The sequence below is a fragment of the Melopsittacus undulatus genome, chromosome 3 (assembly GCF_012275295.1).
Source record: "Melopsittacus undulatus isolate bMelUnd1 chromosome 3, bMelUnd1.mat.Z, whole genome shotgun sequence".
Classification (NCBI taxonomy): Eukaryota; Metazoa; Chordata; class Aves; order Psittaciformes; family Psittaculidae; genus Melopsittacus; species Melopsittacus undulatus.
This window is the reverse complement of record NC_047529.1, coordinates 90,065,667-90,088,647: the sequence shown is the minus strand read 5'-3', so window position 1 is coordinate 90,088,647 and position 22,981 is coordinate 90,065,667. Positions and strand designations below refer to the sequence as shown.

Here is a 22,981-nt window from a genome sequence, read left to right as displayed (position 1 = left end):
TGAAGCTGTGATATACTCAGTGACTGGCTGTTTGAACTTGGTGTAGTGCCTGGTGATGTTCTGGCCCATACCTGTGAAAGGCAGCTGTCCCAAAAGCTGTGTATTCCTTAAAGCTGCCTTCAAAACCGGTATGGAATTGAGTGCTCCTGATAGCTGGGTTTGTAGCTCCAGAGATGCTTTGGTTTTCTGCCAGTTCCCAGCCCTGCTTGCAGCCCTGTAGCTCCCTGGTGGGCTCTGGGATTAAGAGCAGCAGCTTCCAGTCAGGCGGATAGCATGGCCTCTGGGTCAGTGAGCAGTGACCCTTCACTTGTTGCTGCATATGCAAAGAAGGAGTGGCACTGGTTACACTTTTAACAGTTTTTCCCTGCTGACCTCAACTTTGTGAACTAAAAGAAAAAATTCTATTATTTCACATTTTACATTGGACTTATGTTGATAGATGGCCTTTGCTCTTACTATACATATCTTTTAGATTTTCACTGTAACTTGTGTGTTTAGATTTGTCTCAGAATTTCAGTTCAAATGTTAATTTGGTTTCTAAGGTCTAAAATAAGCCTAGTACACAGACTAAAAAGCGTGTTTATAAATGTGCCTGACCTAAAATGTACTTTTTATAAACTTTGTATGTAAAAGAAATGATCACATCACTGAACTGATTTTATTTTTTCCCTCTAATTTCTAAAGGGGAAATCAGATCCTGTTATTTAAAGGCTGGCTGTCAGAAGGAAGGAAATTTTCGACATCAGCTATCAAATTGTGATTGTATTTCAAATGCTCAGTAAGTAAGCCTGTATTTCCAAAAACGTTAAAAGTTTTCTTTGCTAGAAGCTGTGAAACTGATTGTAGCTGTGAAAGATGCATGTTAAGAGTACGAGAGAATAAATGTGCTAGCCTCTTCTAGAGACATCAAAGCATGCATTTTTGTTTTGTGCTAGAACAGTGACTGCTTTGTAAGAATACTGATAAAGAAAAGTGAAAAAGAAGACCAGAACTACTTTCATTACTTTCTGGGAATAGCCAGAGTCAAGTGTGGTGATTATAAATAAGATAAAGTAAGTGGGACTGTTACCAACTATTCTCTCAGCTTTGTCTTGCACATTCCCATGCCTGTTGGGTCCTTTGTAAATTTTTAGTGCTGCATCAGTATCAGCCAGTGACACTGCTTCCTGTTGATTCTAGCAGCAGAGCCTTTCACCTTGCATGAAATCTCTAATGGTAGTTTGCCACTCTGAGGAAGTATCCGAACAATTTTACTTTTTCAAAGGTCTTTTTAGAGAGATCCACATAAAACCCATATTCATTACTGTGGTTTCTGTGCTCTCCTATATGATCTGTTGTTTGCTAATCTGTAAAAAGAATTTTAACTATTTTAACTCTTTCAACTAGTATTTTTATTAAACAATTTGATGTTTTTCACATTGTTATACCGCATTTGAAAAAGTTGAATGAGGTGGTGAGAAGGGTCATTATTAATAGTAAATACTGTTCCTCAGGTGTTCGGCTTTCAGTGGAGACTTTTGAAAAGCTTGGGACCACGTTAAGAGCAGTGTTAGCATTTTAGATAGAATGCTAGTATGAGACACAAGAATATAATGCTTTTAATAGTCAGTGAGCAAAGATTAAAAACAATAATAATTTTGAGTTCATCTACAGTAGAAATGTTCTGTCTTTAGAAAACTGAAATAAAAACTGAACAGCAGCAACAAAATGCCCCTGACCCAGTAGAGTTCAATTTTGACCTAAAATCAAACATTTTACTTTGGGGCTGTTTAACTCTTGCAACTCTTTATTTCACCTTGCACCTTCTTCCCCCATCATGTAGCTATGAACTTGAATCTGTCCTAAATTCAGAAATATTTTACTCTCTGTCCCCTGACGTTTATCAGTTAATCTTTTTTTATCGAAAGAACAATCTTCCTGCTCGTATAAGGTGTCTTTAATTTGTCTTTGCTAGCTACTTATGTGATATCACTGTTTTCCTGTATTATGTTAAGTGCTGACTTTTAGTTTGTCCTTTGCAGACCTCTAGGGATGTGATTTATTTTTAAGGAGTCTGCTAAACATTGTTAATAAAATCAAGTTCAGATATGCTTTGCAGTCACTTACATGCACTTAATTTCTAAAGGTTAGCACCTTACCTGGAAATCTTGGGAGTACAGTGACAGTTCAGGCTGGGGAGCAGAACAAATCTGCGAAGACAAGAGGGTTCCCAGGACTGTTTCCATATGGAAGTCAATGGAAAGACAGAACACAAGCTTTTCCAAGAACAGAGCAGCATGAAGGAAAGTACAAAGCAGAAATTCACACAAAAAACAAGGAGAAAGGACAAGGAAGCGTGAAGTGTGCCCGTACTGGTTTGTGATATGTTTAGGCCAGAGAGGTTAGTTAGAGCTATTTGTTTAATGGGCAATTCCTGCCATCTATACGTAGATTGAAGGGTAGTACAGGAAGAAAATGGTTTTTGTTTTTTCTTCAAGTGTTCACCATCGTGTAATTTTGTATTTAGATAGTATGGAACACTTACAGCATATAGAAAACAGAGCAGCAAATCTGCTTTAAGGACAATTCAGGAAAGACCATCTTTACCCCTTTCCCCTATTCCCACCTGCAGGCCTGCACATCACTTAGGTTAATTTCTTATCCCTGGTTAAAGATAAGACAAATAATTACACCTATTAATTAGTGATCTTTTTATTACTGAAGAAAAGAGTAAACAGAATAACAAAAAGCACAAAGCATAATCAATGATTGCTTGTTCCAGTCACAGTATGTCTGTCCATGGAGAGCTCTTGACAAAATTTAATCTCTTGAGGGTGGGCTCTCCTGTGGTGATGTTTCTTGTGCGAGTAGTCCATACAAACAGGAGATGCTGCTATTATGAAAGTATATTAGAAAAGAGTCATGGGAAACCCCTATGAGATATCTTTGGCTTATCTCTCAGCCCATCAGAAAGTTTACTAAGGAGAAGACAATGACATTGATAGTACTTCATATCTACTCGAGATGCAGGAACAACAGCTTTAGGCTTAGTGTCTGAATCTATGAATGAGCCATCTCGATCAGGTTGAAGTCAGGGGATGAGGGAGAAAATGCCTGGACATAAGAGGTGGCATCCTCCTTGAACAGAAGGGATAGGGTTCTGATCTTGGGGAGCCCAGATTTAGTCTCAAATAAGCTTACGGAGAACGATAGATAGGTCTGCAGTAGTTGTGTATAAGCTCTTAAAACACTTCACCAGTCATGCTGGCTTTGCACTCTTAAGCTGCTCCTAAATGGAAAATGTCAAACTGAGCTGAGTCAGTGGAGTAACTATGTGGATAAGCATAGACCGTGCCCTGATGATGATAGGCCAGGTGATGGCAAGAGATTTCTTGCTTTGGGGGTGTTGTTGGGAGCAGCAGCAGATCAGAGGCAGTGCCCTACTAGGAGCTGTGGTACTTCTGTGACTAACAATGCAGCTTATGAAAGGGGAAGGAATTTTGACTGGGGAGGGTATGAACTTTGGCTGGTTTGTCCAAAATAACATAATTGTCTTATGAATTGGCCATAGGTAAAAACCTTTTAACTAAGTTATGCAAAACTGGAGAAGGTATTTAAATATCATTCAAAAGAAACCCTTAAAGAAAGCCTTGAATCAGACTAATGTTTAACAATCTGTAATTCAAATTATAACTTGCTATTTCTGTCTATTGAGTGTTACTATTGTCTGCTCAGTAGTAAATTATTAACTGCTCTTAATGTCTTAACAGGCATTTCACAACAGATTATTAGGAACTGAAATTAAAGTAGTATTTCAATGGCATGTAAACATTTTATCTTCTTGGCATGCCTTTGGAAATTCATTTCTCACAAATAATGCAAAATTTTAACAATGCTGTTCTGTCACAGAATTAATGCTGTTACGTTGTTTGGGCTTTTATTTTCGTTCTTTGCTTTTGCATACTTCCTACTCTTCCTTTGTGTATAAAGGGCTAGATGGACAGCAATGGATTACAACATGCCAGAGAAAGCAGATGTCCAAGTTTGAAGGAGTCTGTGTTTACTTAAAAACTTAAGTTTGCCAAGTTAAATTTAAAGGACGATTTTGTGTTGTAATGGTCACCCCAAAAAGATAATTCCTTTTCCATCTTAGCCCTCCCTTTGGCAGGTGATTCTTGTTACTAAGTTCTTCGAGCATTGGCAGGTAGCTAATGAATTTCCCAGTTATTGTCCATGTAATTACCCTGACCCCACTTTTGTCTATTATCTGGCCAGCAGCACCTCTTGCTAGCAGTCCCTGTGGAATGTGTTCCCTACTGAGTTAATTAGCCCTAAATCTGATGCTCTTATTACCTTGCCAACTTCACCTCTAGCCATAAATTGCTTTGTGACAGGCTTTGACAAGACAAAGTGTAAACTGTTTTCTCAGCTTTTGAATTATGTGAGAAACTAGTTACAGGGAGACCATTTGAATCTGTTTTGAAGTGGGAAATTGGAAGAAGCTTTCCCATCTTGAAAACCATTCTGCCCTATTGCATTAAATCCTTTACCAGTCTTTGTCTCTCTTACAGTAACCCCTTAATGTTTCTATGCTGTCTGTTTTGAGGATGAGCTGGGCTTCTGGGAAAACAGAAAAAAATGAGAAAGTTCAGATTTGTGTAAAACAGGTGCCTGGTGTAAGCATGAACTGCTTTCTTGCATGTTTAGTTTGACTTTTCACCAAATGGCTACTAGGTTTACATCTTACCTGTATAGAACCGTTACAGTTTCAAGTTAGAATTCTTCCCATTAGATTGGCAATACGGATTAAAGCCCACAGTCATTAACAAGAATGCATCATTAAAAAAATGAGCTGAAAGAATGTATACATTAAAGCATTGTTAGAGGTGTGTAGCTGTTTTATGGGGTCAGGAGAAAGAAGTTGGAGTTAATAAATGTCTTACAAATAAGGAGGTGTCACTCTGACACACCTTTTCTGTCTGCCACTCTGTGACAGAAAGCAGATGTTTCTGAGGAATTTCTTTAATTACTTTGACTTTTGTAATCAAATAACTGAGTTTTGATAAGTGGTCAAAAAAAGTAAATGTGAGCTATCATGTTATCTTGGCATTATATGTGAAGTGGCTCATAAATATCAATGAAAACATAAGCCCTTAAAGTTTCAGCGATTAGAATCAGTGTTTTTTGCACGCTGCATGATCTGTCCCCTGTACAGAGGCTAATAGGGTCGCAAAGTATATATCAGTGCTGATACATAAATATAACAGCAGTCATATATTCTGTGCATATTTCTGCACAAGTTAACATATTTTTAAATGTTTGCCTTTCTAAATGTGCCTTCTTTGCATACTGGGGCACTTCCTGAAGTTGCTCAGCCTTCAAAGCATGTGTGTACATACCTATTGAAGAAAATGTACCAGTATTTTATACCTCTCGGTAATGCCGCTCTCCTCAACACATGCAGGAAGTACTTTTCTTTCTAAATTAATTAAGAAATTCTCTCTCCTAGTTTCACATCTATGAAAAACTCTGTCCAACTGATGTAAATAATTGCTGTTGCCATTTCTTTCCTCTGCATCCTTGCAATTTTTTTTCTGTTCAAAGCATAGAGTTTTCTTTGGTGTGTGTGCAGATACATACGTGCTATGGTTAACTGCACTTAAAAAAACGTAGAAGGTGGTCCACACACAAAATCCTGATGTGGATATGGCCATACCAACCTGGGAATGTTCTCAGTTTTTGCTACAAAACTGTGGTGTGTGTAGCTCTAAGGAAGAATGTAGGGGGTTTTTTTGTGTGGAGGTATTTTATAAAGCAGAAAAAAAAGCCAAGGGATACTTTCTGAGGATAGGCCAGTTCTGTCTCTTACATCAAATATTACATCTTCTAAAGAAAACTGGACTTGTGCCCACACAAGCTGTGTGAGCATTTGGCCTTTTTTATTTCTTTCTAGAAATACTCTGGGGTTTAGTGAATACAGTTTAGAATACTGGTTGTGTTCTTGAGCCCGTTTCCTTCTCTCCTGTGTTGAACTCCTGAGAAATAAACATACTGAAACTCCCAGTTCTATGCAGGATATCATTACACATCTGTACTGATTTTTAAAGAGAGAGAGTTGGTGTGTCTTCAGAACAATCCAAGTTTTCACTGGCAGTGATTCAGCATTGTGATGCAAAAGCATTTGATTAATTCAAATGCATGTAATAGGTTTAAGTGCTGGACCTCTTGCTGCAGTTTATCACTTTGTGTGTCTGGCAACAGTCAACAACAGCCATAAATTACATCAGGAGGATGCTGTGCTGCATATGTGTCATAGAAGCTGGAGTTTAAAATAAACATGGAAAACAGGCTACAGAAATGGATGTATGGCATGCAGCTGAAATATTTGAGAAATGGAGCAGTGTTGTGGTTCAACCCTGGCTGGCAACTAAGTCCCACACAGCTGCTCACTCACTCCCCGCCCTGTGGATGGAGGAGAGAATCAGAAGAGTAAAAGTGAGAAAACTCTCAAGTTGAGATAAAGAGAGTTTAATAGGTAAAGCAAAAGCTTAGCACAAGCAAAGCAAAGTAAGGAGTTCACTCACCACTTCCCATCACCAGGCAGGTGTCCGGCCATCCCCAGGACAGCAGGCCTCCATTACACGTAACAGTTATTTGGGAAGACAAATGCCATTGGAATGTCCCCCTCTTCCTTCTTCTTCCCCCAGTTTTATATACTGAGCATATAGACATCTCTTGGGTCAGTTGGGATCAGCTGTCCCAGCTGTGTCTCCTCCCCACTTCTTATGCAGCCCCAGCACACTTGCTGGTGGGGTGGTGTGAGGAGGGGGAAAGGCCTTGACTGTGTAAGCACTGCTCTACAATAACTAAAAATGTCCCCGAAATCGTTGCTTTTCTCAGCACAAATCCAAAACATTACCCCAAAGCAGCTACTATGGGAGCAGTTAAATCTCTCCCAGCCAAAACCTGCACAAGCAGAAAGAATGATTTGCCCATCAAAAAAAGACTAACTTTTTTTTTCTCTTTCTTAGCTGCAGATTCTGCCTCTTGCCTAAGTGACACTTGGGCTTTTACTTGAAATTGCTTCTATATATATACACCTCACTTGCTGTATATCTTTAAAGAGAGAATTATTTTAGATTGATCCTTTCCTGGCTTTCTTGATAATGAATCTTTTTCTTTTTAAAGTACGTAATTATGAAAATAGTATAATTTTACATATATATATATATATAAATAATTGTATGTGTGGTTTACTGTTAGATGTGGTTCATCCGTACCAATGCAGTTCATGGATTTATGTTGCACTTTACATGTCTACAATGCTTTGCAGTACAGATAGAAAACTCAATTAAGAAATAAAGAATTGTGCTTAAATTTGTTTTGAGAACTATTATTTTCCCAGCAGCAGCAGTGCTAGCAGGTTACAAAGAGGTAGTTGCAGCAAAACAGTGACTAACATGTACTAAGAAAATAATTTAAGTTTCCTGCCAGTACAGCTGCAGAGTGCTAGTGTTTCTGGCCCTGGGCAAAAGAGAGAATTTCAGATCAATGAGTTAACTTATTTGAGTTGCATTCACATCCCTGAATAAGCTACTTGAGTGCATAATACTATGTGAAAGTATCTATCTGAATGCCTTAGTAGTACTGTATGTCTCCTGTATAGATCCATTAATACTTTAGTGTGTTCACTGCTGAAAAATTCCCCAAACCTTTGAGGTTTATTCCTCATAGGAGCAAATAGACTTAAAAATAAGTAGATTATATTATTTTATTTTTAGTGTTTCAAAACACCATTTTAGAATGACAAATTACTGTATCACTAAAATGTCTGTGTATATCTCAGCAAGGTGACCCAAATAACAAAGATCACCCACTGCTCTAGTAATAGGCTGCTGACTCTTAAAGATTTCTTAAAGCTGCTTGGCAGGTTGTGCAGTTCTGCAGCCAAGCACATTTTTAAATTGATGCAACAAATATTACATAGGTCTTTTTGGGATTCAGCAATTTCAGATGAGGTGGTCACCTGAGCATGTGCTTCTTGAACACATAAATGAGAGCGGTGTATGCATGTGTGCCTTGAAATGGGAATGTTTGATTTATGATGAAGCCATCTTTTTTTCTGAAAAGTACTCTTTGCAAACTCAGTAGCATTTTGCTGCTGCCTTGCTGGGGGGCAGGAGGAAACACCTGTGTTAGCTTAACCAGTTAAAATCCTTTCCTGTATTTGTATGTATTCGTATTTCCTGTATTTGTATGTATATTCGTATATTAGCCCATCTCACTCTGAACATGGGGCAGAAAAGTGTGTTTGCATAATAAGACTCGGAGATTGGAGGTATTTGTTACGCACAGAGATGTTTGCTGCCACATGATGGCAGCAAAATCCTGCTCAGGACTAGGAGCTTCTGTAGTCCTCTAGCTTTTGGGATTGGTTTCTCTTCCCTCTCCCCACCCTTTTATAAGGAGAGCTAAAAGGGTCGTTTTAAAATACTCTGAAGATAATGGAACCGTGGGTACTCTTAATGCATTAATTCCAGTAAAGCTGCATCTCCTAAAAATGCATCCTCCAGTTCATTAGCTAGTGCATGCTGTTTGGGTTTTAAGTTTTTAGTACGTTTATCTTTGCTCTGAAATGTAATAGGTTTACAAATTACCAGTTAACATGCTTGTTAACCAAATAAAACCTGAATACTAAGAAGTCAGAGTGTACTGAGTGGATCCCATTCTTACACCTGAGTAAGATGGTGTTCATAACTTCCTACCTTCACATTGCCCACAGTGCTACTGGTAACATGATTTACAAGGCCTTTCTGTCCATCTGTACTTTCTAACTTGATGAACTTAATATATACCACTGCTCATTTTGTAGTCTATTGCAAAACTTTAATGGTGATCTTGTATCCTTTTCTATTTTGTCAGTAAATCTGTACATCCAGCTTTCCCATTCTGTAAACTTGAGCATTCTATCTTATTACCCTTAGCGGTGGTGTTATTGCTAGTTAAAACAAATGCCAAAAATCTCCCCTAAATCCTGTTATATGAGTAGCAAAATAAAAAGGGCAAAGAGGAAGGTGCTTTTGTTTTCTGTTTTTTTTTTTGTTATTTTTTTTACTGTGACTGTTGGGATATTGCTTACAAGGTTCCTTGTCCTTTCTCCTATATGCAGGTTAAAATGAAGTTTAGCCAAGACCTGCAAAACAACTTTATTAGTGGGAAATTGTTTGTGACATGCCTGTATTATGAGCTTACCTTGCGAGGTGTTCAGATGCAGGCTAGCTAACCCTTAACAAAGAAGATGATTTAGGCTGGATTACATTTGAATGGCTTGGGCCAAATCGTCAGTGGTATAAGGCAACTGTCCTCGACTAATCAGAGAGAGAGGAGGAAGATATTTCCAGTGCTGTGTGATTGTACTAAAACATTCCGAGTCTTACACGATTGCTCAGCTAGCTGATATTTACTCTGTATTCTTACAAAACTGAATTATGAGCCAGAAAAAAAGTTCCTGACTTTAGTTATCGGTAGAGGGTGCAATGTAGCTTTTGCATTTGGGCTTCACAGGCTGTATGTTTACCAAAGATATTTTTAGTTAATAATCTATTATTCAAAATTTAGTTCAATTATACCTTTGCTTACATTAGCAGTGCAGTTTACTGCAGTAGATCTTGATAACATTAATTTGATTCTGCAAATGAACAGATTTTCAATTTAGCAAGATTCCATATTATGCTGTGATCAGCTCTGTTGTAATGATTTTATGACAAGAGAGTGTTTGCTTCTATTTATGTATGGTAATAAATTTATGGAATCTAGTTTATAGGTCTACAAAAACACAAACACCATCATCACATTTCTTACTGGTATTTGCTGTCAGTGTGATAACAGTGTCACTAGATGAGACATACAATTTCTATGTAGCTGTGGAAGCAATCCAGAATCAGGGTGTAGCAAGTGAATGTCATAAGAAGGTTGTCTGGAAAATAGGGGTAAGGAGGAAAAAGCAGCAAACAAGAGCTAAAGGGAATGGAAGATGAGGAAAGAATAAGAGGATACAGGAAGATGAGGATGATGAATAAAAGGTTTAGGAAGCAGATGAAGACCAGATGACAGCTTGTGACTTTGGAATTGTTGCTTTGCTAGCTCCACTTTCCCAAGTTCTCTGCTCTAATTGCTTTCTCAGGCCTATGAGGCTTCCTCTTTCCCCAGTGTCCCAGCTGCTTGTGGACTTTTCTGCTGGTGGCTGATAGGTGCAGCTATGAAGTTTTTCTGTAAATGCAAAACAGATTATGAGATCTCTTGGGTTTTTTTTTTTGTTATCTTCATGTCTGGTGGGAGATTATCTGAACTCTAAAGGTTGTTCTTGGTAGCAGCCTTATGAGTAAAAGAATTTTGATTTCTGAGAACTGATAGAGTACCAGGTGAGTATCTTGGCCTGTCTAATCTGTTCTTTTGCCATTTCCATTCTTGGTAAACATGGAATGGAGTATATGGTCCAATCTAGAAATACTCTTGACTCCACTTGGCTTTTGTAGAAAGATAGTTAAAGATGCAAAAAGTTATTGGAGATTAACTCTACACTTAGGAAGGCATGAGCAGCTGCTGTTCTGTTCCCCTGCCCTTTTGTTGGGTTGCCTTTTGGGCAGGAATTTCTAGGGTAGTGCTCCTGCATAACCTGGGCTACACTTGCCTTTTCTCTGCTGTGAACAGGGAGTCCCAGGGTTGCATCCACAGTGACAAGGAACTGGACAGCTCATCCTTAGGAAACAAAACAAGAATAATCAGTTGCTTTCCTTCAAGCTGGACAGGATCACCCTTGAGTAGGGCACTTCAAAACAAGCCAAAGGCATGACTGTCCTCTGTAGTCTTTATCTGTGGGAATCTTCTTCCTGGGAGTCATGCCTCTAGGCTTCTTCCCCTTTCTTCCTGCCTAAATCTTTCAGTTGAGAGCCAGGATCTTGTATCAGTTCCCATTCCCTCTGTACTCTTTTATAGTTTTTACTGGTGACAAGGTACTAACCAGGACCCACAAAGAAGATTATTCTGGAGGGTTGCCCTGTGGCTGGGACATACAGTGGGTTGTGTTGAACCAGGTCCTCACTCACTAGGAAGTCCAAAGGGAAAATACAGCTGTCCTGACTTTGTGGAGCAGATCATACTTCTGCCTGTAGCAGGAGAAATGGGGAATGCAGGGAAAGCCATTAAGATCAGGAAGATGGGGTGCTGTCATTTCTATTCAACTGGTAGCTCTGCTGAAGTGGCAGATGGTGAATTGTACTTCTGGGATCCAAGCCTGATAGCAATCAAGGCTCTGAAAAAAACCTAAACTACCTGGCTTGGAGACTATCAGCAGGATGACTTCTTTGGTGACATCTGGAGCCTGCTGATGTGCCTGTTGGTCCAGGCAGAGCTAGCAAGTCCTGGAGGGAAGAAGGAGAGGGCGTGCATGTTTCAAACTGTTGGTGGACTACTGTTGGTGTGACTCTTCAGCCCTGCTTTTAAGCAATTCGGACATTGAACCTTATCACAGCACAGCGTTAGCCACTGCAGCTTAAGTTATCAGCCACAAATGTGTGGGGCAGACATAATTTTAAAATGTCTTTTAAAATGAGTTTTACAAGTGTTACATTGCAATCTTTGGGAAGTGGTGCCCAAAGGCTAGGAAGGTTGAGTTATCTCAGATTTATAAGATGGCTTGGGGGCAAGCATTAGAGGTATACAAAATGAGAATTTTACTCTTTGTCCTGCTGCTGGTTTCCTGGCTGACTGTAGGCAGATCGCTGTAGTTTCTTCTTACTTGTCTTTCCCTTCTACCTTTCCTTTCCACCTTTCCAACTTTCCACCAGGGTGCTTTCACCTCATTTAGATACAAAAGTAATAAGAACCTAAGGCAGGCATCTAGAAGCAGAGGAGTAATGAGCATAAAGCAGGGTGCCTGATGTATAAATCCTATTTGGCAAAGAATAAATAAGAAGTATTCAAAATAGATCTTTTCCTCAAGTAACAATTATGTCATTTCAATATAGTTCTTACTGAGACCCCATCAGTCATGCCATGATAGCATATCATTTCTGCAGCCATACAGGTATCACTGCAGTAAGTGCAGATTTCCTCAAGTACTGTATCTACAACATAAAAGTGTAAACATGGGAAAAAGGGAAAAATAGCATCTTGCTCAGGGCCCTCCCAGGGTGAGTTTACATTCAGTACAGGGAATATCTGTATCTGAACTAGCCTTATGTTAACTAGATAATGTATTGTCATCTTGCTAGGGCAGACAGAAGTTTTTGTAGCCCACATTCTCTGTAGGGTAAATTACTACTTGCTGAATTTGGTGCAGGTGAGGTCAGAGTAGCTTTGTATCTAAGTGAGCTTGTTTGAAAGCTAATCCAGGATCTCTGCAATAACTGTCTTGCAGTTTTGCTCTGCCGCTCTTGACCTGAATTATTATGAGTGGACAGAAAAATGCACCTATGAAGTGTGATTCATTGTAAGTGCTCATCTGAGGATGAGAAAAAATTAGATTCAGAGGTATCTGTTTCTCTGTGTGGATGTAGTAGCCCATGTGTATCTAAATGTGGGTGTTCACTGGTTTGTGGAGCTGGGCTAAATTTCAGGTAGGGAGGTGGAAGGCTCCATGTCTTGTGAGCAAACCAGTAACATAATTACAGGCTTCTTCCTGTAACATTTCAGAAATACTAGGAAAATACTGCTTCTTAAAACAGTCTCTTTCCCTTCTTCCCTCTGTGCCCAGTGAATTACAGTTCAGCTCCTCTAGTACTACTACTTCAGAGAGCCAAGAACCATCTTCCAGGGATCAAGCAGCGAGTGCGCTTCAGCAGCAGCTCCTGCTGATGGTGGCACGAAGGACCCTTTCGGAAAGCCCACGGGTATGTTGTAGTATCTCTGTTTCTAGCATCTTGATGAGCTACTTTATAAACAAATGCTGCAGGCTTGTTCCTGAGACAGTTTTGTTGATTTCTTTACTACTTTGCTTGGTATTGCTCTTGTGGGAGAAGATGTATTTTATCGATGGATGCAATTCAGCTGCTTTCTGCTGACACTGAGTAGTGTCCTAGGGGTGTATTTAAAGACTCCATCACCTAAAAAGTTGATTTTTTGTCTTCTATCTTATTCTTATTTTGTTTGAAAAAAGAGAACACAGCTGTTAGGGTTTTAGATGCACCACCAGATTTTAATAGTATGAAGTGTTTATTCCAAATTCATTACTGGTCTAAAACATCATGTCTGGTTTCACTTTTCTGAATCAGGCAGCCAGGCTTCTGGATGTCTGTTGTGGAATGTCAAACTCATCTCCTTGATGAAGCTGGCAAAAGAAAAAGGCCCTCAGAGTTCAGTTTGTATGGTAATATGTGGACATGAACTTTACAGTGTTTGGGGTCTGTGACCAATGGCTTAAGGCTGTAATCTGGTTTTACAATTCCATTTATAATAAGCTTAACCTTCTCTCGTCTTCCATGACAGATTCTAATTTGATATTTCTGAATAACCTTAAAATGCCAGTTAATTATCTTTCATCTTAGATTTTGCACAGGAACTTAAAGCTAGAAGCGACTTGTATAGAAGAACTATATTAAATTTAAAATAGGGAAAAATTTCTGAATTGTGTATTTCATATTTGTACAGAATCTTTCACCTAAGGGCTTGGATGTTTTCCAGGTATTTATAATCTTGTAAATTAGAGAACAATAGTCATACTGTTTCCCACCCCCACCCCCACCCCCCCTTCTGAGAAACCTGCACCATTTAAAATACATTGCTCAAGATCACATAGCAAGTTTGTAACAAGGCCAGGCAGTAATTTCAGTACTTCCTGGTTTCTGATTTTTTTTTTTTTATTAAACATGAAATTATGAGCCTTTGTAAGTCAGGAAAAGTGTTGTCATTGATTTCAATGAAGCTAGGGTTTCAGGCTCTCTCTGACATAATATAACTTATGAAGTAAACTTTTATAAGCCCTTTTTTTGATAGAAGGCATAATTAGGCTTAGTGACTTGCTCAGGGCTAGTCAGAGAGTTTCCCAAACACAACTCCAGAACCTCATTCCTGCCTATGTACTGCAAGCCTCATGTAATGGACCTCATCCAAATGTTACAGTTCTTCAGGAGCCAAGATGTTCACTTACGCACTCAGTTAAACATGTGTTAAGCTGTTCTGAAGACTGAACAACGAGATCCTCAGGAGGTTTTAGTGGACTTTATGCCACCATTTGGATTTTTTTTTTGTTTCGTTTATTTATTTATATAGTGAGCATCTAGATCAGATGAATTAAATTAATGACTGCAGTTGATTGAGTTTCACATTACTTTCTGTTGGGGAAATAGGACCCAAGAGAAACAAAACTGTTGCCAGTATTAGCAGCTGTACTATTTTGAAATATGTTTTTGTTGTTAAAAATGCCTGAACTTCACAATTAAGTGACCTCTTGAAGTGGTAATAGAAATATTAAAATGTGGAGCACCTAAACTACTTTTAGCTGAATGGCCTGGCATCCCCTTGAATGTCTGAACTTTCAGAAATATGAGTGAGTTACTGTCATGTGCTAAAAATGGCTGAGTTACCCAGCACTGCATGACTGTACACTTTCAGTCAGTTGGGTGCATGAGATAAAATACATAAACTTGAATTGTTTTCCCCAAAGCTTAAGCTAGCCTGTTCTACCTTGCACTTGCCAGCAGACTGAGGATATCAATGGGTTGGTTCCCAGGACACACAACAATAAATTCACATGTGTCACATGTAAATTACAAGTAATATTCCTCCTCCTAGAAAGTGAAAATTAGAAATTATACCAATAATCTGAAAGAAAATTTAACAATTCCTTTGTGCAGATGGACAGTTTGTTTAAAAAACCCGTTTTTTTGCTAACAGATACAGATTAAGAAGATGGTCAGCTTCTTCACACGGAAATTCCCTTCTGTGATGAGGAAAGTTAATCTAACACAAAGATTGCCTGGAGTTCCGCAATAAATATATTTGTTATCTAATTTTGATTAGTTATCTTTAACAGTGGGTGGGGGCATAGAAGGAGGTTGAAAGCCACTAGACTTTACAGTCACTAGAAAGCTCAAATTCTTCTTGAAAGAAAAACAAGTAATTCCCTCCTGCCATAAAATCAATTATTGGTGTTCCTTGTAAAGAAATCACTACTTTGCAGAGGGGTTTTTTTGTTCTCTTGTCTAGCTTTGCAGGCTTGGCTGATGGTCTGTAGATAAGCCTCCCTCCCCACAAGTATTGGTGAAGGAGTGCAGGTGTAGAGTTGGAGATCTGAAATGCTATAGTTCAAGCAGACAAGGAAAGGCCTTAGAGTCTGACAAATGCAATATTCAAAAGGATGGATTTATGATTGTGATGGTAAGATTAGAGACTCTTAAACTAGTAATGTTTATGATGCTTGTACTTGTTTGCAGTTTGGTTTTTCTCTTGCTGTTCTTGAGGGTGCACACCTGATGTGGTAGTAGAAGCATCTCGGGAAACATAAACAAAGCTGTGTTCTGGAAGGAGAGCTGATGAGTCACACCTCTAGGCTTTAAAGCCTACTTGATCTTTTTGATTAAAAAGAAGGATCTGTCCTATCACATGTGATTTTGTGTTGTGCTGTAATTAGTGTGACACATGGAAAAATCTCCAAATAGAGAATTTAGACAAGCAGTGGATGAGGGCAAAAATGAGTTATTTTTAAATGGGTATTTAGCATTTATGTTTAAAGCATATTATCACTGTTGGGCTCAAAAATTGATACAGCGTCTGTCCATCTGCAGTTATGAAGCTGGTGTGATATTTTCATTTCTAATTAAAAATGAAAGAAAATAAATATGCTTCCACTATTTCTTTTTTGAAAGAAAAAATCTAAAAAAATCTGAACCTTTATGTAAATTTGGCCCTTTAAATACCTGCTTTGCTGTCAGCCATATGCCAATGTGAAAGAGTTTGATGTATTTCTGGTTTGTTTGTTTTTAAAGCAACCCAGCCAGGACCCTGAGGATTCCGCATGTTCTTCGGCACAACGGAAGCTGAACAGACAGTTTTACAGATTTATTATATTCCCTGGCAAATGGATCAAAGTCTGGTATGATCGTCTTGCCTTGTTGGCATTGTTGGACAGGTAAGATTTCTTTTTTTTTTTAATGCAGCTCTGTGTAGTGTTACAGTGGATGGCTCCACATGTTCATAAGGCAACGCAGACCACTGGAGAAAGAAAAAGTGAGCATTGTATTAATGTTTTATATTCAGGTTGAGTAGATAGGTGCTGGTTTGCTTTACACTGAAGAAAGTGTTTCTCTTCAGAGTTGGTTTTGGTAGGTCTTGCTACCCTTCATCTTCAAGCAAGGACTTTGATACATGTGAACACCAGGCCTGTCGAATAGTCTTGAATTTTACTCTCAGCTCTTAGATCAATGGTTCTGAGCTTTCTGATGAGAGTTTATTTTTTGTGTGTGTGCAGAAATAGAGAAGTAAATGGGTCCCAGGGTATTGTAAAAACAAAGTACTTCAGTCTTTAAGGAAAAAAGATTAGAGTGGTATTAGGAGAAGCTCTTTCAGCTGTTCCCTCTGTTCCAGTTCAGCTTTATTTGTTCAGAGAAAATTTCTTGCTGAGGCATCATTCCTTTTTCTAGTCCCCAAGCTTCATTTGGCATTAAATATTTAGGTAACATATAGTGGTAACACAGCCAGTACCCTTTGCTAGTAGACATCATGGTAATCTGCTGGACTACTAGGACTTTAAAACATGTTAGCCTACATATTTAATGCTGCTAGCTCTCCTGTCTCTGCTGTTGGGTGGGTGCTATGCCATGTATTTTAATGTGAGCCCCACATCAGAAACTTCAGATGAGTTTTATATGCTGCAGAAATCAGGCTGTATAGTCAGGGAGCTTGGGTCCAGAGCAGATACTTATCTGTGGTGCCTTATCTGTCTGTTTCAATCACATGGAAAGCATGTTCTGATAAACTCTTGTTATAGCTTGAATGTTAACATTGCTCTTTATCTCAGCTTCCATGTTCTAATAGAACAGATAAAACTAATAAAACATCAGATGACAAATTTGGTCTTTCATCTAATTCTTTGTTGTCAGATGTATATTTTTCACTAACTGAATGCCTTATTTCCTCATTTAAATGTTGTTTGTTTGGGTGTGGGGTTTTTTTTTGTTGGGGTTTTTTTTGTGGTTGGGTTTTTTTTGGTTGTGTGTTTGTGGACATTTTTGTGGGTTTTTCTGTTTAGTTACATTTGAGATGTAAGATTGGAGGGTGCTGGACTTCAGTTCATTGCCTTTTTTTTCCTATACATTTTAGCTGTCATAGTGGATAAGGCCTTTGGCACAGGGTTGAAATAGTGTTGAACAGGGTAATGTAGTTTTGGGAGCAAAACCTCAGATCCTGTAAATTCTGAGAGCTCCAGCACTGACAGTTCATACCACCTGCAAATGGACCTGCCTTGCTCTAACAAGTATATAAGTATTTATACTTCTCTTAACACCTTTATTCACATAGGACTGAAGATATAAAGGAGAATGTATTTGCTGTACTTCTAGTAGTTCTCGTTTCACTTCTTGGATTCCTGACTCTGAATCAAGGCTTTTGTAAAGACTTCTGGGTTCTGTTGTTCTGTCTGGTGATGGCCAGCTGCCAGTATTCTCTCCTAAAGGTAGGAACCAAGTTGCTGAATTCTCTTCTGTCTTTGGCAAAGACAAAATTCCATAAGCAACCTTTATTTTTTTTCTGTTTTGTTTTTAGAGCGTTCAGCCTGATCCTGCTTCACCAATACATGTAAGTCTCAGCCAGTAGAACAAGTCTTTCTCCTTTATTATCACTTGTGTACAGTGAAACAGTTGGCTGTTCAGTGAAACACAGGTGTAAGTAGTTTGCTGTTCTACCTGATTTATGAAAATCAGCAAGATGTCTGTGATTTTAGACTTTGTAATATGTTTAATAAATCATAAGTTATTTGAAAAGTGCTTTTCCTTTAAGCTAAAATGCATCTGGAGTAGTTTGCTGAAATTGAATCCTGTGGCTTCAGAGAAGCCTTTTCTTTGCTTTCCTTTAGAAACAGTGACTCAAAACATCAGAATTTCCACATTAGCAGCACACTCATTGGTTAGTTGGGTCTCTAAATTATTTTTTCTTTTGAGATTATTTTTTTTCTTAAATCTGGTATTGCAGATGTATTTCTCAACAGTATTATAAACTCACAGGTGCTTTCCCTTTGTTATAATATCCTCACAATGGTCACAACCACCTTGCAAAGAAACAGTTCCTTACCCAAGTCTGTCTTCATTATAGGACTGTTTAGGAGCATCATCCTACAACTGCAGCCTGACCCCTCCACATGTCAGTGTTTCAGCATTTTTGATTTGCAGATGATGGAAAATATTTCAGTGGTCACAAGGTCCCTTGCCTTTCTTTTATACTGGCTGCTTAATTGCTCACACATCTTTAGTCTATTTACTTTTTGAGGACCCTGAATTTTGCCTTAGAATTCAAAAACTGCCAGTCTGGTGGATAATTTCCCTTGGCTAGGGAACAATTGGTTTTGTCAGTTTAGAGGTTAGATATACAGGCTGAGCTTGAAACTGAGGTTATTACAAGTGTGTACTACACATTTCACTGAGATGGATTTCAGAAGATTTTTAGTTTCTTTTCTATGCCAGTTATTATGGAACGAACTTATGGTAGTGTTGGTTATAATGCATCCACAGGAAATACCTGTCTTCATAAAAAATAGGGAAGGCCAATAGGCAGCAGATTATACATTGTAGGGTAATATTTTCAGTACATTAAAGAAATATTTCTACTTCCTTGAGAAGTTGTTTTTTTGGGGGACAAAAATAATATTGCCTGTTAGTTCAACTAGCACCTGTCGAGACATAAAAATGTGACTTGTAATCAAATAGTTTGCACTTATTCAGACATTAGTTATGTATACATTTGTTTAAAGTGGGTGGCAAACAATTTAGTCAAATCTTCATGATGAACCTATCTGGCCCGTACTTTATTATACTATTAAAGACAAGTAGCTAATGAAGTTAAAACTGAACACTTTTTGTGCATAATCCAGGTTTGCACTTCAGACTCCCACAATATTGTTACAAGTGTTATTCACAATATCATATTCTGTAAGTTTTGCAGCAATCTAGCAAAGTAACAAAAGGTGTATTCCCATCTTCCATATGCTTTCCTAAAACTGTTTTAGGGATATTTTCTTGCAGACGTTTTGGTACACCAGATGAACTCCAATGGAAATAAAGTTCAGAGAGTTTTTCCACAGAGGGCTTTAAAGGTGGGAGGCATTACAGATCAAGTTCAAGTAGAAGGCTATCCATTTTTACATCATATGTTTTTAATACAATAAATATTTGTGAAGGTTTGCTTGAGCTAGTAAGCACAACAAAAATAAGACAAGTTGGTGAGAAAAAATACTCCCTGTACTGTTTCATAATTCATGTGACTGCATTAAAATGAAAGAGAATAACGTCTCTTGATGTTAATGTAAGGATGCAGAACAGCAAAGGGATTAAAGAATGATCAGTACCATGTCCATGAATGAAAATGAAAATGCAGATGAGATTTTTCAGTGTGAAACAAACCATCATGAGCCATAAATTTGCACACTAAATTAATTTCTGTTCTTGGATCCATGAGCAGCCGCTAATGCCTCATGTTTTCCATGCCTGCCAAGGAGGTTCCAAACTTCTTCCCTATCTCTCACAAGCAGACGTTGTTACTGTTTGATGTGACTTTGTCACTTCTAGCCTATACTGTTTTGAAAAACTCTACTTTAAAATACTATCCCATGAATTCAGAAAACACAGTGCCTAGGGATTCATAAGCTTTTGGTCTTAACTCCTTACAAGCAGCACTGTATTCACTTCTTGGTGTCGAGGAAGAGCTGACTAACGAGACCCTACAAAGTCTGGTACAATTCTAATGGAAATAAGATTACTGCTTACCCCCTTCTCTCCCCACCCACATACCATGCTGTGACAGATAGGTCTCCAAGTTGAATGCTGTGTATTGTCTATATACTGTCAATGTGTCCAGGGATGAGTTTCAGTATATAGAGAAGAATCTATATAATTCAGCTAATGTTTTGAATTTTTTATTTGTTTATACTCATTGATTTGTGGTAGTAGTTCTGTTCTGATTAGCTTTAGTTCTTTAAGTTGGAACTTCCCAGGTTCTACAGCTAATGCTGGCCACTGGTGTTTGTTGTAGCTGCAGGTTTAGTACTGTTGCCTGCTACAAGATGAGAGCCTAATATTCTTGTCAGCCTGTACTTTAGCCTTTCTAGTTCTGGAGCTGGTGGCCTTTAGTTGCTGTTCACATAGGGGTATGTGGTTCTGGGATAGGGAAATTCTGGAACAGTCTCCTCAGTGGAGTGGTGGGAGAAGAAAATAAAGCCCATCCCAAGTGTGAGTTTTATTTTATCAACAGCAGAACATAGGGGGAGGTGCCAATGACTGTAGTGTATTAAATTCAGAGATAGAAGAGATCCTTGTCCTGTGCATTTCAAGGTTTTAGACAAGTGGCTCTGACTGAAGAGTCTCTTAATACTGGTTAGAGGCAGCAGCAGATTGGGCAATAAAGACAGTGTGGGTAGTAAATGGGTATATAGAAGGATCATAAGAGCTTGGCTGTAAGTACCTCATAAGGCACCTGATTAGCTCAGGACCTAGCTCAGGTTTACAAAGGCATTTGAGCTTTGAAGGATTGCAGTCATGCTCTTAATATGATTCACAGAATCACTTGCACAACTTCATTGTCAAGGTCCCATTACCTGGCGTAGCAGTAAGCAGTTTCATAAATCCCATAAGGCACTTATAATGTATTTTTAATTTGCCCCTATAAGCTTTTCCATAAAAGCAAGCACGCACACGTTTTATATAAAGCCTTCTGTCTTTTTCCTCTTGCATGTGTGCACCCACAAGGAAATAAACATTAGATCTTTCTGAGATTCCCCCATCAAAACGCCTTGCAGTCAAAAGTGCTATTTTATTAAATGGAAGTGTTTGTGAAATTGTTCTAGCTTTGTTGAAAATCCTAATATTTTTATCAAAATACAAGATGCACCAGTGCTGTGTTTGTAGGTTGTGAATATGTTCCTGAAACATTCACAAGAAACATGGACCTGAAAAAGTCAGTGAAATTTTTGGCAGGCTGAGGGAAGGAAGAGTTTTCACTCAAATTTTTATCAGCAGATTAAAAAAGATTGTCCAACAAATGAGATGTAAAATATAAAAGGAATCTTGCTTTATTATTTAGATTCTTCTGAGGAAGGCAGTGTGTGGTAGTTTCACCAAGATGAAATCTGGTTTGTATGTCAAAATTTACATGTCAAAATGTCCTACTAGAATTTATCTAGTAGGACAAAATGAGACTTTAGCATCTATAATATTTTTAGTTGCACTGCCACATGCTCATTTTGGTGAAGGGCTGCCTAGCTTGGCCTGGCAGTGGAAGGCACAAAAGAGCTTCACTGCTTTTCGTTTGTTTCTAAAACCTTGGAAAGAGGAAATGTAATTGATTCTCTTTCTCCTAGGTGTGCACTGCCAGCCTCAAACTAATCTTCTCCCAAATTATCCGCTCACACAAAGGATGTAGATGTCACTGTAATATAACACTAATACCCACAGCCATTCCTCTTTCTTGTGTTGCCTGTTCCCCAGACGTGGATATTGGAGTATTTGTTGTGCTCTGCGAAGCCCATTCAGCTCCATCACACCCCAAGCACTGTGACAGCTGTGCAGCCAGTGTCCTGGGTACATTGCTGTTGCACTGCTTTGCTTCTGTTGATCTGATAGATCAACAGATCAAGGTTTCTTGTTCAGGATTCTGTCTCATTCCCCACTGCCACCTGAAAAATAGGGAAGGTTGTATTTGCTCATATTTTGCTATGTTCAGAGAGCCTTTGAAAGCTTCTTCCTCAATCCTAACAAGCATTATTGATGTTAGCATGGTAAGCATGATTTAATTAGTATATATAGAATAGAGTGGAAGGGATGACCATCCAGTCCAACTGTCTGACCAAGTCAGGGCTGGCAGAAAGTTGAAGTATGTTAAAGGCATTATCCAAGTGCCTCTTAAACACTGACAGACCTGAGGCATTGATCGCTTCTCTAGGAATCCTGTGCTGGTGTTTGACTGCTCTCTCAGTAAAGAAATGCAGTCTAAACCTCTCCTGGTGCAGCTTTGAACCATTCCCATGTGTCCTCTCACTGGATCCCAGGAAGAAGAGATCAGCACCTCAGTCTCCACTTCTTCTCCTCTGGAAGCTGTAGAGAGGAATGAATTCATCCCTCAGCTTCCTCCTCTCCAAACAAGACAAGCCTAAAGTCCTCAGCTAAGCGCTAGCTCTGTTGCCTTCCTCTGGACACATTCAAGGACCTTCACATCCTTCTTAAATTGTGGGCCCCAGAAGTGTACATAGTGCTCAAGGTGAGGCCACACCAATGCTGAATACAGTGGGATCACCACCTCTTCTGACTAGCTGTTTGCGCTGTGTTGATGCACCCCAAGGATGCAGTTTGCCCTCTTGGCTGCTGGGGCAGAATTCTGACTCACACTGAACCTTCCTGCTGACCAGTACCCCAGATCCCTTTCTTCAGGGTTGCTCTCCAGCCACTCATCTCCCAATTTAATGTGTTTGCCCAGCATTACTCTGTCCCAGAATCTGGGATTTCAACTTGCTAGATTTCATCCCATTGATCACAGCCCAATGCTCCAATCTGTCTAGATACCCCTGCAAGGCTTCCAGTCCCTCAAGAGAGTCAACAGCACCTCCCAGTTTAGTATAAACAGCAAATTTGCTAATGGTGCATTCAACTCATGCATCCCGATGGTTGATAAAAAAAATCTGGCTGATAAATTGAACAGAACGGGCCCTCAGACTGAGCCCTGAGGGGGGCTGCTGGTGAGTGGTCACCAGCCGGGTGTAGCCCTATTTACTGCAACCCTTTGCGCTCTGCCCTTCAGCCAGTTCTTT

At 39.0% G+C, this 22,981-nt stretch overlaps 1 protein-coding gene across 1 annotated transcript in view; it reads left to right on the top strand.

Moving 5' to 3' along the window:
• PCNX2 (pecanex 2) overlaps nucleotides 1-22,981 on the top strand; it is a 154,901-nt gene that overhangs the window by 21,778 nt on the left and 110,142 nt on the right. Inside the window, exons 8-12 of the mRNA XM_005146038.3 lie at nucleotides 685-778; nucleotides 12,734-12,869; nucleotides 15,963-16,105; nucleotides 17,494-17,647; nucleotides 17,737-17,769. Of these exons, the coding sequence (XP_005146095.2) occupies nucleotides 685-778; nucleotides 12,734-12,869; nucleotides 15,963-16,105; nucleotides 17,494-17,647; nucleotides 17,737-17,769 (560 nt within the window). The remainder of the gene's footprint in view (nucleotides 1-684; nucleotides 779-12,733; nucleotides 12,870-15,962; nucleotides 16,106-17,493; nucleotides 17,648-17,736; nucleotides 17,770-22,981) is intronic.